The sequence below is a fragment of the Psammomys obesus genome, unplaced genomic scaffold (assembly GCF_907164565.1).
Source record: "Psammomys obesus unplaced genomic scaffold, mPsaObe1.curated_primary_1811, whole genome shotgun sequence".
Lineage (NCBI taxonomy): Eukaryota > Metazoa > Chordata > Mammalia > Rodentia > Muridae > Psammomys > Psammomys obesus.
In genome coordinates this window covers 968,771-980,022 of record NW_026586383.1, presented here as the reverse complement: position 1 = coordinate 980,022, position 11,252 = coordinate 968,771, and the positions used below count along the sequence as shown (strand labels likewise).

General features: G+C 52.1%; 1 protein-coding gene across 1 annotated transcript; it reads right to left on the bottom strand.

Moving 5' to 3' along the window:
• Positions 1-4,706: 4,706 nt before the first annotated feature.
• Myl3 (myosin light chain 3) lies at positions 4,707-10,251 on the bottom strand. The gene is made up of 6 exons (XM_055601749.1): positions 10,096-10,251; positions 7,845-7,872; positions 7,594-7,743; positions 6,166-6,339; positions 4,960-5,037; positions 4,707-4,747 (listed from the first exon to the last, which is right to left on the bottom strand). Exons 1-6 carry the CDS (start codon positions 10,249-10,251, stop codon positions 4,719-4,721), a joined length of 615 nt encoding a protein of 204 aa, XP_055457724.1. The 3' UTR covers positions 4,707-4,718.
• Between the last annotated feature and the right edge of the window lie 1,001 nt (positions 10,252-11,252).

The following is an 11,252-nucleotide window of genomic DNA, read 5'->3' as shown; positions in this document are numbered from 1 at the left end:
TCCCTGTCGCTGGACCTGCTGAGCTAAGTTCCACAGGACCATCTGACCCTGTCTGGAGTCCTGATGCTGAACGCTGCCCTTGGCTGGCCCTCTGGTTCAGCCTGAATCAGAACCAGAGAGGCAACTAATGCTGCCACCTAAGAATTCAGAGTCCCAGCTTAGGCCAGATGAGAGACATGAAGCAGGGAAAGCCCAGACTGCCCCCAGCCTTATGGTGCCCATGACCTGACACTTGAGGCCTGGGAGGAACAAACACCTCATCCTTCTATCCATCTCTACCAGCAGTGGGGACAGAGTGCGGACCACCCTGCTTGAGGGGGAAGCTGGGACCAGTGTTTATGCAACTGCGGGGAGGCCACAGCCTGGCTGGCAACGTGGCCTGCCCAGCACCAATGCTAACTCAGCAGAGCCCCCGGCGCGTCCATCCTCAGACACACCCACAAACACACAGACAAGCAGTCACGCACAGAGGCAAACATACACATACATACTCGCAGACAGACGAGCACACACGTACCCATATGTTCTCAGACATTCATCATGCTTAAGGATACACTCACAGACAAGGGCACACTTGAATACATTCAGGCACACATACATGTATATACACATGTATGCGCACACACACACAGGGGAACCTACCAAAATGCATACCAGTCCCCACAACTAGACACACTGGGAGATGCTGAGCAAGGTGAACGGCCAGCCCAGCCACTGAGTGCCGCCTTGCCTGGGCACTGTGCCGAATACAAAGGAGAAAGAGAGCGGAGAACCAGCATTCAGCGCCCTGCTTCCTGGCTGTAGACACAATGTCACCTCCTAACAATGACAGTACCTTCTCTGCCATGCTGGTCTACACCCTCAGACTGTGGGTGCCCCCCCCCTTAAGTTACATTTGTCAGCCGTTTGTCACAGAAGCAAGAAGAGGAATAAACTGTACACTACCCAAACCACATGGAACGTTCCAGGACCTGTCTTCAACAGGGCCGCCGCAGCCTGACCCATCACACAGGAAACCCCGTAGGGCGGGGGGCTGCTGGGTCATGGAGAAACGTGTGAGATGCTCTCTCCCTCCCACCACCAAGCCAAGGTAAGCACTCTCCCTGCCTCGTGGAGATAGGGGTAGGGGCAGTCTTTGAGGGAGAGCCGGAGGTACCAGATGAGGGGCAGGCATTCTAGAAGGAGGACACATGTACCTCCCTGACTGACAACAGGGCCACAGCTTGCCTGGAACTGACTAAAAGCGCATACATTTCCTGCTCAGGACTTTTCCCCAAGGTGGGCCTCGCCAGCAGGAAAACTCCGAGACCACCCCACCCCGTCCTGCACAGGACCAGAATTCTCTTCCCTTTGATGTATGATGTATGAATCAGGGACTGGTGGCACACGCCTGCAATCCCAGCACTGAGGAGGCTAAGACAGGAGGATGACTACAAGTTTGAGGACATCCAGGACCAACTAATGAGTCTTAATTTTTAAAAAAGGAAAGAGAAGACTGAGTGATTCCACTGAATGCTGCTTGCCCGGCAAGTGTGTGGCCCTGGTTTGGTCCTCAGGGCTGCAATATTCTTTACATTTTTACACTGCGTTTATCTTTTCCATCCATCCCCATCTGACTTGTTTTCAGAGTGGGTTACTTGTGAACAATGCTGCCAAAAAGGTGGAAGCGAATGATATATTTGAGATCCTGTCCTTAATTTGAAGAATTGAAACTGTGTCAAGGGATAGCCGTGTTGTTTGTTTGTGTGTGTGTGTGTGTGTGTGTGTGTGTGCGCGTGCGCGCACATGTGTCTGCATGTGTAACCTTCAGGCATGTTGAAGGACCACTATTTTGTCTGCCATAATGGCTGCATCATTTTACCCTCCCACCAATACACGAGGTTCTCATTTCTCTGCACCCTCGAGAACACATTATTTCCTATTGCACAGGATGGCTGTTGTAGTTTATTATTTGTTCGGTTGCTCTGCTTTGATTTGGGTTTTTAGTTGTTGTTTTTTAAGATGATTTCATTATGTAAGCCACGCTTGCCTCAGACGCCACAGCAATCCTCCTGCCTCAACTTTCCAAACGCTGGCATTACAGTTTTGATTTGCCTTACTCTAATGATTAGTGAGATCATGACTCAAATAAATAAATGACAAGTAAAATAAATTTAAAAGTAAATAAACCGTGTGAATCATGGGGCCGGAGAGTGATGAAGAGCACTCACTGCCCCTGCATGAATGAGTGTTGTGTCGCAGCACTCACATGGCGGCTCACGACCGCCTCTAACTCCAGGTCCCGGGACCTGATGCCCTTCCTCTTTTGACCTCCAGGCCTACACACAGTGCACATACATGCATACAGACAAAACACTCATCCACCTAAAATAAAAATAAACCTTTTAAAAACGTGTATACGATTCCATTGTGTAGCTGATGCCAAACATGAGTGCGTGGTCCTCAGCGCCATTTTGCCGGTTGACTGGCTATCTGGATAGCTCTAACTTTTTAATCGAATGTGCCACGGCACAAGTGCGGAGGTCAGAGGACCACTTTCAGGAGTTTTTTCTCCCCTTTCACCAGGTAGACCCCAGGGATCGGACTCAGGTCATCATGCCAGGCAGCGAGTGGGCATCTTCACCTACTGAGCCATCTCTCCAGCCCCAGTGCATATCTTTTTGAAATTTAATTTTAATCTTTATTTTCATCCTGGAGATTGAACCTTGGGCCGTGTAGAAGCCCCTCTAGCCCTGAGTTATCACCCCAGCCCCAGCCTTTTTTTTTTTTTTTCTAAGACACAGTCTCACTACCTAAACCTAGCTGGCCTCAGACTCAGAGATCCACTGACCTGTCTCCTGAGTGCCAGGATAAAGGTGTGTGCCACCATGCCCACCCGTGTTCCTCTTCTTCATAGCTGTTTACTCGGGTCTTTTGCCCAGTTTTTAATCAGATTGTTTCCAAGGAGGTGATTTATATGAGTTCTTTACATATTCTACATTTTAGCTCCTGTCCCTCAAATCTGTCACATTCTTACCCTCTCATATAATCCCTGGCCTCATTATTTACAAGCTAACCAGCTCCCAAAGCTCTCCCTCCTACCCTTCAGTCTCTATGCTCCCAAATTTGGTCCTGTGCGTGCGTGTGTGTGTGCGTGCGTGTGTGTGTGTGTGTGTGTGTGTGTGTGTGTGTGTGTGTGTGTGTCTACCACCACACCAACACCTCCTTGCACACACACACAGGCAGGCAGACTTCTAGCCCTCTCCAGCTTTCAGGACACCCTCTGAGCCACAGGGTCTGCTTTGTGTGAACCCCACAAACAGCTCTGTACTAACCTCTCTGTCCCTATGTCCTCAGTGCCTGGAACAGAACCTGACATGCAGCAGGGGCTCGGTGTAAGTTTATATAGTTTAACGCCCTGAAAGGCTAAAATCAGAAGCAGCAGCAGACTTCTGTGACAGTGACCCCCTCTCATGTACACACACACCCTCACACACATCTCTACATACCCTCATAATCCTTACACACTCAGACTCCACCACTCCCACACCAGCACCACCAGGCAGCCTGGCCCACACAGGCATTTGAGCTTGCCCTAGAATGCCCACATCTGGACCCTATATAGAGACAGACTTACATACACAACAAGCCCTGGAAATGAGCCTTGGTGGGGCTGTCCTGAGCTCCTGGTCCTGTGGCTTCTTCTAGCCCTATATCATCCTGCCTCCCTCTGACACCTCTGTTCCCAGGCTCCAAGCCTTGCACCTCTGTGGGATATTGTTTTTCCTCCCCACCAAACCTTCTCCAGGAAGCCTCCTCTTCTTGTGTCCATAGAGCCCCATAGCCATGACTTCCATTGAAAACTAGGGCCAAGGGACCCTCTGGTAGATGACATGCTATTCCAGCCCTCACCCTAGGGCAGAACACCCCAGTTTCTCCATTAGAGTCGAGGCTGTGGCTGACGCACCTTCGATTTTGACAGCCTGGGGATAAGTCAGCTCTTGCCTTGCCTTTCATTCCTATTGTCACTCAGGCCAGGTCATTCCCTGCACTGGGCTTAATCTTAGGCTTCTGTGGCTTGTATGACTCGGGGCCAATGGCCTGTAGTTACCTAACTGTTCCAACAATGCTATTAGGCTCCCAATGGTATCCTTGTGTTGAGTGGGCCAGTATGGCTGCCATCTCCCTAAGGCAGGAGTGAGGTAAGAGCGAAAGAAGGGGAACTGGGGTTCCTGTAGCTCAGCACCATAGAATGGACAGAGATGAGCTATGGAAAGAGAGAATGGAAAAGAGAGGAAGGATGGAGGGAGAAGAAGAGAGGAAGGGAGAAAGGAAGGAAGGAAAGAATGAAGGAAGGAAGGAAGGAAGGAAGGAAGGAAGGAAGGAAGGAAGGAAGGAAGAAAGGAAGAAAGGAAAAAGGAAGGAAATCATTTATTCATAAGGCCACAGGGTGGGGACAGAAAGGCCATTCACAGGTAGGCAAGCATATCCCAACAGGGGCCAGAAAAGACAACCACACTAGAGTGCTCTGGGACCAAGTGCAGGAGTCTGGCCCACTCCTTTCCTTCCTGAAGCCCCAGACCTGGTATCAGCATCACAGTCGCGAGATGAGATGTCCCCAGCTTGGCCTGCCCTGGGCTTCCTAAAGCAAAGGCAGCCACAGATTATGGAGGAAGGGCTGGGGTGGGGGACCGCAGCAGTGTGTGTCAAAGGGAGTGAGGGTCTCACCGGCGAGAGGCTCAGCTGGCCATGATGTGCTTCACAAACGCTGGAAGGAAAGGGGGGATGAGTGTCTGGGACTCACGGTGGGCAGCCAGGGGTGGAGCTGGGCACAGGACTCCTCCCCAGAAGATCCTTATGCCCACGCCCACAGAACCGGCTCTCTATGCCTTTCCCCCAAAGACTCCAACCTTCTGACTGGGTCACCCCACCTTCTCCCCACAAAGCTGACCCCCCTGGCTCTCCCTCGGAGGAGCTCACCTTCATAGTTGATGCAGCCATTGGAGTCTTCTTGACCAGCCATCAGTTTCTCCACCTCATCTTCTGTCAGTCTCTCACCTGCCAGGGGGAGGAGGCAAAGTCACACCACCCAGAGAGATGACTGGGTGAGGCCGGGGGAGGAGCTCACTGAATCCTTCCGGATGGTGAGTTTGCTATAGCAGCATTGTTCCCAAGGCCGTGGCTGCCCATCACCCCTATGTCCAAGGCCAGAATAACCAATCATAGGTCAAGAAGTACAAGACCTTGAGGTGAAGACCTGGAGCCTCCTCTGAGCCTTGGCATCTTCGTGTATATGTTGCCCTCTGCCCACTAGGGTGACAGGAGCCCCCTGCCTCTCTGGTAGCAGTCTCTTGGGGTGGCTCTTTAAGCCTGGCAGAAGGGCTCGTGGAGAAGAGCTTGACAGAGACCTTGACAGATGACTGTGGAAAGGTCTGAGAGACTTCTCCCTGCTCCACATACAGTCTGAAATTTCCTTTTTATTTTCTTTCTCTTTTTTACTTGGGTTAGGGTCTCATACTGGCTCTATCACTAAGAGTGACCTTAACTTCTAATTCTCCTGCCTCCGTCTCCCAAGTGCTGGTATCACATGCTTACACCACAGTGCAGAGGATTCAACCGAGGGCCTCCTGCCTGCTAGGCAAGCCACATTCCCAGCCAAAGTCTGGCACTTTCTGACTATACCATGCTGTGCTATTCACTGGCAGAGCACCAACCGTGGTGATGCCCACACTCTTCACATACATACAAAGGTGTATGTGAGCCCTAAGACCAGCATAGGGTTGAACACAGCAATTGTTCAACAAACGTTTTCTTCAACAAAAAGTCACTTTGGTGAGTCAGATGACGGGGATACCTGATAATGGAGATGACAGTGGGAGGCACCTAGGACCTTGATATCGCAAGTATGTCCCCTCCTTGGCCACAGAGAATGATGAACACTAGAGCTATTAATCCCGGAGTACCTTCCTGCCCTGACTCCAGAGCTTTCCCACCCTCACTGTGGTTCTAGCTTCCCTTCAGCCACGCCTGAATGGCATCTCTACCTCCTGCCATCAAGGCACCTTGACTGTCATTCTGTCTGTTTTAATTTCACGGATGAGACATACACCCCGAGGCAGGAGACACGAGGGTTACCCCCAGGATACTCCAGAGAGGGAGATGGGTAGAAGAGGAGGCTGCCCTCACCCAGAGTGGCCAGCACGTGGCGGAGCTCCGCGCCCATGACCGTGCCGTTGCCCTCCTTGTCAAAGACCCGAAGCCCCTCCACGAAGTCCTCGTATGTGCCAGTGTCCTTGTTCTTGGAGATGTGCTGGAGCATGGGCAGGAACGTTTCAAAATCCATCATTTTGGAGTTGAGCTCTGCAGACAGATGGTCCCAAGTCCCGGGTTAGAGGGTGCACAGGTACAAGCTTCCCTGTGCCTAACCCTGGGGGCCCGTCCCTCGCCCGTGGTTCCTGGGCTCACTCATGCATGTGCCCTGTACAAAACCTGTCACTGGGGGCTGGAGAGATAGCTCAGAGGTTAAGAGCACCGGCTGCTCTTCCAAAGGACCTGAGTTCAATTCCCAGCAACCACATGGTGGCTTAAAACCATCTATAATAAGGTTTTGTGCCCTCTTCTGGCATGCAAGTGTTATATGTATGCAGAATGCTGTACACATAATAAATAAATTTAAAAAACAAAAACCTGACACCACCACAGGACACTTGACAGTCTACATAGACCTTTGCTATTCCTAGTGGGTTCTCTCTGTCTCTCTCTGTCTGTCTTTCTCTCTCTCTCTCTCTCTCTGATCTTACTGCATATTTTAGGCGAGCCTGAAACCTGCCATCTAGACCAGGCTGGCCTCAAATTTGTGGCAATCCTCTTGCCTTTACTTCCTCGGTGTTAGGATTAGGGGTATATATTACATCTTTTTTTAAAAAAAAATTTTTTTTTTGCACATATGTCACCCTGCACTGTTTATGTAGTGCCAGGGATAAAACCCAGGGTTTCAAGTAAGCTAGGCAAGTGCTCTGTCAACTGAAAAACATCCCCAGCACCCCCTTTTGAGACAGAGCCTCACTTTATAGCCCAGGCTAGCCTGGAACTATGTTACCTAGACTGGTTTCCCAGTCTTGGTGACCCACCTACCTCAGCCTCTTGACCACCGAGCCCAGGTCTCATTTCTTATAGACCTTCCTCTGTCCACCCCACCCTGTGGACACAGCTGAGCTTATCACAGGCCTTCCCAGACCTATGATGAGGGACTGGGTGTCTCTCTTTCTGGGTCAAAGCAAGCAGCCAAGGTGAAGGAAGTTGACAAAGACTCACAAAGGGGATGCTGGGAAACTAGAATAGGGTAAAAAATGAGCACCTAGGTCACCCTTGCACCAGCATGGATTCCAGTCAGTGCTAAAGTCCAACCCTAATGGCCAGGAGTCTTGGGCCAAAGGGTCCAGCAGACCCATCCTGCTAATCTCTTATCACTGTGGCCTGGTAGCCAGGCTCACATCTTCATCCCAACAGCAGGAGGAAATCGGAAAGCAGGTCAGTGAGGTTCCCTTGGTGTCTGCTAGCCGCCCACCCTGGCAGTCTCCCCTGGGGCTGTCACTAACAGGCAGGGTACACTACCTTCCTGTTTGGGCTTCCCCAGGACTCGGAGCACCTCTGCCTGGGTAGGATTCTGACCCAGAGCCCGCAGGACATCCCCACACTGCCCATAGGTGATCTTCATCTCGCCCTTGGGTGTGCGGTCAAACAGCTGGAAGGCCTCCTTGAACTCTGTGGGAAAGGGCACAGAGTTCTGACTACTCCCTGAGGGTTCCCACCCCACCCTCCAGCCCCCTGGTCCACCCCCACCCCGAGCTCAGAACCCTGCTCACCTTCAATCTGTTCCGGTGTGAACTCGATCTGCAAGAAAGTCCAAAGACTGAGAAACCGTGGGTCATCCCGGGCACCTTAGGCCTCAGGCCCTTGGCTGTATCAGCCTGTCCTCATGGCAGCATTACAGCCTCTGCTTTGCAGGACCTCATGCTGTCTACCCAGACACCCTCCCTGTTGCTGCAACAGCCACACACACACCTGTCCAAGGTTTGGGGTCTATGTGTAATGAGATTGGGACACCAGGCAGGCCACAGAGGAGGGGGATGAATACAGAGGCCCCAGCCCCAGTGGACCCTCCCCTGATGCCCTGGCTCTAAACACGTATGCTCAATGTCACGGGCCTGACCACGCTGACTTTGGGGGGAGGAGCAAGCCTACGGCTTGAGGCCAGAGGCTGTGTCAGCATGGAAGCATTTCTGTGGGTAATGAGGTGCGCATACTTGTGCACGTATGTGTCTCTATCTCTCACAGATCCTGGGGGCCCTCCAAGTTGGACACTAATCCACAAAGCCTGTACCTGCCCTTCACATTCTGCCTGTGCCCGGAGGCAGCTCCCCGACTTCTGCATAGCACAGAGATAGAGAGCACACTGAGGCCACCATCGGGCCACCCTGAGGTCAGGAGGCTTCCTGAGACCCAGTATCCCCCTCCTCATCTGATGCCAGCCTATTTTTATCACTGCAGTCACTCTCTCCAAAGTCAAGGTCATACCAGGGAAAGGAGCCGGGGGAAGAGGGTGCCTGAGAGCCCCTCCGATCTCCATAGAGCATAGAGCTGTGCAGAAGAACACCCCATTTCTGTCATCTGCTGTGGGTAGCCCTCCAATTTGATGTTTACTGAGAAAAACATCATTCTTGGCTCCTTCGGGGCTCTCTGTGGGAAAACCTGGGAAGACAGGGCTCCCTGGCTTCCCGGGAAGGGTTTGCCCTTCTTTGCCAGCTGGGAAGAGAGAAAGGCAGGGGAAAAGGGCCTCTTTACCCCACTCTTTTGGGGTACAGCCATCTTGCAAGTACAGGGCTTATAGTCCCATTTCATAGTCAAGGAAACTAAGGATTAGAATAGCTAAGATGAAGCTGAGCTGGAATATGAACCCAAAGAATACAGGCAGGTGCCTCTGGGAAGGGCTTACGACCAGATGGAGGCTCTGTAAAATGGCTCAGGGGGATGGTGTGGTAGTATACACTTGTAATCCCAGTTCTTGGGAGGCAGAGGCAGGCAGATCTCTGTGAGTTCAAGACCAGCCTGGTCTACAAAGTGAGTTTCAGGACAGCCAGGGTTGTTAACCCAGAGAAACCTTGTCTTGAAACAACAACAACAAATAATAATAATAATAAAGGAGGGGAGGGGAGGACAGAGGGACTGGGAGGAAAAGAGAGAAGGGAAACTGCAGTCAGGATGTAAAATGAATAAAATAAAATATATGAGATTAATCTTTTTAATTAAAAAAAGAATGGTTCGGGGTTGGTAAAAACGTGGGTGGAGAGGACTCCCCAGGTCCCTCAGAAAACAGCCAGAGCAGCAGTGGCCACTGGCCAGCTGAGAACAGGACACAGGCTGCGTGCTGCTATGTGGATGCCACAGGTGGCAGGCACGGGCCTTCCTCCCAGTTTAGACTCTGGGAAAGACAACTGGGCCAGGAAAGGCTCCTGGTGCTGCTTGGTCGTGCTCCATAGCCAGTTCCCTGCATGACTCCCAGAGCCTCCCTTCCAACCTGTTTCTCCGTTTTCCCAGCTAAACATGAAGCCTGGTAGGGAGGCGGGGAGGCTCTGCCATCTCTGGGCTTGGTGATCTTGGCAAGGGTGAGTGTCACCCAGCCTGGCAAGGCTCCAGTTTCCCTTACACACTACTTCACCTAAGGATGCTCGCTGTGGTCCCCCACAGCCAGAGAAGGAGGAGCTCTTAGAATGGGTGACAGCTGGCTCCAGGTGCTCCTAAAGAGATGAAATCCAGAGAGAAGAGCAAGGAGAGTCGGGTTTTCAAAATCACCAAAAGGGCATTTCCTGGTCCAGACCCCACTCTTAAAGTGTACGGGCCTCTCAGCAGCCTCAGGGCAATCTCACCAGCTGTCTGACCATCATCCCGCCTCCTTTGGTTCTGCAGATGTCTGAAACAAGCAGCTCCTGTTTAACCTCTGCGCAGAAAATGCCAGCTTCAGCTCGGGCCTAGGGCCTTACCTGCCATGGTAGGTCCCACTCTGAGAGGCACCCATTTGCTCTGTCCCTTCCCCTACAACCCAGCTCCCTCACTCACCTTAATCTTGGAGGCATCAAATTCCACTTCCTTGGGGCGCTCCGGCTCAGGTGCAGCCGCAGGGGCAGCTGCAGGTGCAGCCGCAGGTGCTGGGCCTGCTTTGGGGGCAGCGGCCTTGGCATCGTCCTTCTTGGGCTCTGGCTTTTTGGGGGCCATTGGAGCTGTAATCACAGAGAGGCGGGAAGAAGGAAGGATGAAGAGAGTAGGGTAGGTAAGCCTCCTGCCACCCTGGGCTTTATCTTGCCCATATACCTCATGACCCCAGCCCCACCCCTAACATGCACAATGGAGACATGGCCATAAAAGGGCATTGGCTCTGCTCAAGGGGCTATTTTGGGTCCTGGAGTGGGCATTGTTCAGGCCCAGGAATGGGTGGGGGAGGGGAGTGTGCTCCATTCCTCCAGTCACCTGTTGGGAAGAGGGAGGGTGAGGGAGACAGAGGCCATTGCTCAGCCTGTGCTCTGAGCACACAGTTACACAGACATAGACAGACACAGACAGAAAGACATACACAGACACACACACACACACACACACACACACACACAGCTACTCTCCTGCAGGCCAATAGATTTGGAGAGGTAAAGGTTAGAAAAGTATGTGCCATAGCCAGGTATGGTATTACATGCCTTTAATCCCAGCACTCAGGGAGGTAGAGGCAGACAGAGCGCTGTGAGTTCGAGGCCAGCCTGGTCTACAAAACAAGCCCAGGACAGCCAAGGCTACACAGAGAAACCCTGTCCCGAAAAAGAAAAGTATGTGCCACAAACTATGCACAATGGACCATGGCAGGGGCTGGAATGACCTAAGGGTCACTCTTGAGTTAAACTTTGTGCCTGGGCGTCCCCAGGGCCTGTGTTGAAGAGCAAGGGGAGGTAGGTGTGGATCTGTGTCCAGGCACCTTTCCAGGCAGGGGGGAGGGTCCCCGGCTGTGTGCACGGTGGAAGGTCTCCGGACATTTGTATGTGTTGTCTAGGCATCTCTGTGGCAGGGTCTGTGAAGGGCCAGGCTGGGCCTGGGGGAAGAGTCTGTGTCTGTCTCTGTGGTCTGTTTCCAGGTGTTCACGTTCTCATATGTCTGTGTGGGTCTGAGAAAGTGTCGTGTTTATGTCTGGGTGTTTATATGTGCCTGTGTGTGAGTGCCTGGTTACGGCAGGC

Coding starts and splice junctions, on each gene's coding strand:
- Myl3 (XM_055601749.1), bottom strand. CDS start 10,251: ATGGCCCCCAAAAAGCCAGAGCCCAAGAAGGACGATGCCAAGGCCGCT. Junction 7,873..10,095: donor TTGATGCCTCCAAGATTAAG/GTGAGTGAGGGA, acceptor ACTTTCTTGCAG/ATCGAGTTCACACCGGAACA. Junction 7,744..7,844: donor CACACCGGAACAGATTGAAG/GTGAGCAGGGTT, acceptor CCTTTCCCACAG/AGTTCAAGGAGGCCTTCCAG.